The 2,812-nt window shown below is 39.3% G+C and overlaps 1 protein-coding gene across 1 annotated transcript; it reads left to right on the plus strand.

Annotated features, from left to right (window-relative positions):
• The first annotated feature begins 894 nt into the window (after nucleotides 1–894).
• LOC106755151 lies at nucleotides 895–2,420 on the plus strand. Its single transcript, XM_014637255.1, has 2 exons — nucleotides 895–1,567; nucleotides 1,666–2,420. The coding sequence occupies exons 1-2, from the start codon at nucleotides 895–897 to the stop codon at nucleotides 2,418–2,420; spliced, it is 1,428 nt and encodes a 475-aa protein (XP_014492741.1).
• The last annotated feature ends 392 nt before the right edge of the window (nucleotides 2,421–2,812 follow it).

Below are 2,812 nucleotides of genomic sequence, written 5' to 3' on the forward strand. Positions count from 1 at the left end.
TATCACTTTTACAACCACTCAGATTCAAGATGACGATGACTTAGAAGGTGCAATCGACATCACAGAGGCCAACCCAATTTTAACATGCATACAACTTTGTTCCACCTATACTACAGGTATTCCTACTTCTGTACCCATTTTTGGAACACAGTCTACCCAAGATGAACCACCTCACCTACTCAACCCACACATCACTCTATTGACCTTAACAACACATATTTAGGGGAATGGCAAAATGACATACAGTCATACACTGAACTATTAACCGGTCCATCCACTTCACATCATTTGCAATATCTCCCACATCAAAACACAAAACCTTTATCTCCTCATACTTTGCAAGAAAATGAAATATTAGGCATACCTTCATCGTCATTAGATCCATTTAGTGAGGATGAGGATGAAATCCTAAGCCAACACGATCATGATGAACAACAAAACTTAGATATCCCCTCCATCCAACAACAACAACCTTTTACCTCTATTCCATACAACCCACCCCAACATTTCCAATCCTATGAAGAATTTCCCTCACATCTACAACAATATCCTCATGCATATGATCACCATTCGGTTTTGCATGAAACTTTCGACCATCAACCTGGAACATTGACTCAGGGAATGAGGTTCCAAACCAAGGAACAAGTCATTGATGCTCTAAACACATTTCACATACAAAACCATTGTACATACAAAATGACTCATTCTAACACAAGGTTGAGGGTGCAATGTGTACATCAACAATGTCCATGGAATTGTCAAGCCATCCTTCGTACACGAGATCAAGTCTGGGAAATAAGAAAAATTGATGGTGCACACACATGTGCCACACAACTCATCACACAAGATCACAATAGGTTGGGATCACGAATCATTTCCCATCACATACGTGAGATGGTGGAATCTGACCCATCCACACCGATTGCAACAATTATTGCTTCCATCAAGACCTCTATGGGTTACACTACATCCTACAGAAAGGCTTGGTTGGCTAAACAACATGCAATTGAACATGTGTATGGGAATTGGGAAGAATCGTTCAACAAATTACCATGCCTACTACAAGCCATGCAAACTTTTCTTCCCGGTTTTGTGTACAAATTGAAAACACAACCAATTACCGATGGCCAAGAGATCCGCCAAAACCAACAATATTTCAAAAGACTTTTCTGGACCTTCAAACCTTGTGTTGATGGATTCCCATATTGCAAACCGTTGGTGCAAGTGGACGGAACATTCCTATACGGAAGATATAGGGGGACTCTTTTGGTGGTTGTGGCACAAGATGGGAGAAACAACATACTCCCCATTGCTTTTGCTATAGTTGAGGGTGAAACAGCAGACGCTTGGTTGTTTTTTCTAAAAAACCTTAGGAGACATGTCACACCTCAACAAAATTTGTGCTTAATTTCGGATCGTCACAACTCCATTAGTGCAGCATTCAATAGACCAACCAGTGGGTGGACAGAAGGACAATGTGTGCATGTGTATTGCATTCGACACATTGCACAAAATTTTACCCGAAGATTCAGGGATACAAGTTTGAAGAAGGACCTTGTCAACATGGGTAACTACTTCTTTTTAAAAATCTTTAACCAATTAAATTTCGTCTTTATTATTCTTCGTTATCCATAATCATTACTATTTTCTTAAACATTTTTGCAGCATACGCAATGACTGAGCCGCGATGTAACTATTACTACAATATCATTAGGGAAAACAATCCTCAAGCAGCAGCTTGGATTGATCAAATTCCAAGACAACAATTCACACTTGCGTATGATGAAGGTAGAAGATGGGGTCACCTAACAACAAATCTAGCCGAAGCAATTAACTCAGTCTTGAAGAAGACAAGAAATTTACCAATCTCCTCCATAGTATTGGCCACATACACAAGATGTAACTCCTTTTTCACAGAAAGAGGGAAACAGATAACTGCAATGATAAGTGCTGGTCATGTCTATTCTGAAAATGCCACGAAAGTCCTACAGGATGCTGATTCAAAATCAAACACCCACAGGGTTGTTGAATTTGATAGAAATACAACAAGATTCAGAGTCGAGGAGATGGTAAACCCAAGAGAAATACGACCTGCAGGAAAATTTGTTGTCAGATTGGATGAACGATGGTGTGATTGTGGCAAGTTTCAAAAGATTCATCTACCATGTTCACATGTCTTAGCAGCTTGCAAACATGCTCATCACGACTTTAACATTTACATTAGTTCCTACTATAGGTTGGATGTCATCATGAAGGTGTATAATAATATGTTTGGGGAGCTACGACATGAAGAATATTGGCCACCATACCAAGGCACGGAAATTTGGCCTCATCCAGCCACAAAAAGGAATGCAAAAGGTCGACCAAAATCATCCAGAATTAGGACTGAAATGGACATCATGGAACAAGCACACCCATGAAATTGCTCATACTGTAAAACCCCTAGCCACACAAGAAATCATTGTCCTCACAATCCTGGCATTAGAGGGTCCACATCCCATTATGGGGAGTGATTAGTTAATTAGTACTTTTAATGTTCGATGTAGTCATAATGTCAATTGTGTTTCAGATATTAAAGTTAATTATTGTGTCTTCTGTCAATAACTTCGTTCTCTATTAAAGTTAATTATTGTGTCGTCTGTCAAAAAAAAGATAAAACTGACCCAAAATAGACCAAAAACCATCATGGGGAGCGTTGTTCATCCAAGTCGGGAGCATAGTTGAAGTTTTGGTACAAATGACTCTTTTTCCCCTGGTAATCGATTACAGGGGTCTTGTAATCGATTACCAGAAGAAAAATGGTCATTTGTAC

The sequence above is a fragment of the Vigna radiata genome, unplaced genomic scaffold (genome assembly GCF_000741045.1).
Source record: "Vigna radiata var. radiata cultivar VC1973A unplaced genomic scaffold, Vradiata_ver6 scaffold_265, whole genome shotgun sequence".
Lineage (NCBI taxonomy): Eukaryota > Viridiplantae > Streptophyta > Magnoliopsida > Fabales > Fabaceae > Vigna > Vigna radiata.

Coding starts and splice junctions, on each gene's coding strand:
- LOC106755151 (XM_014637255.1), top strand. CDS start 895: ATGGTGGAATCTGACCCATCCACACCGATTGCAACAATTATTGCTTCC. Junction 1,568..1,665: donor GAAGGACCTTGTCAACATGG/GTAACTACTTCT, acceptor ACATTTTTGCAG/CATACGCAATGACTGAGCCG.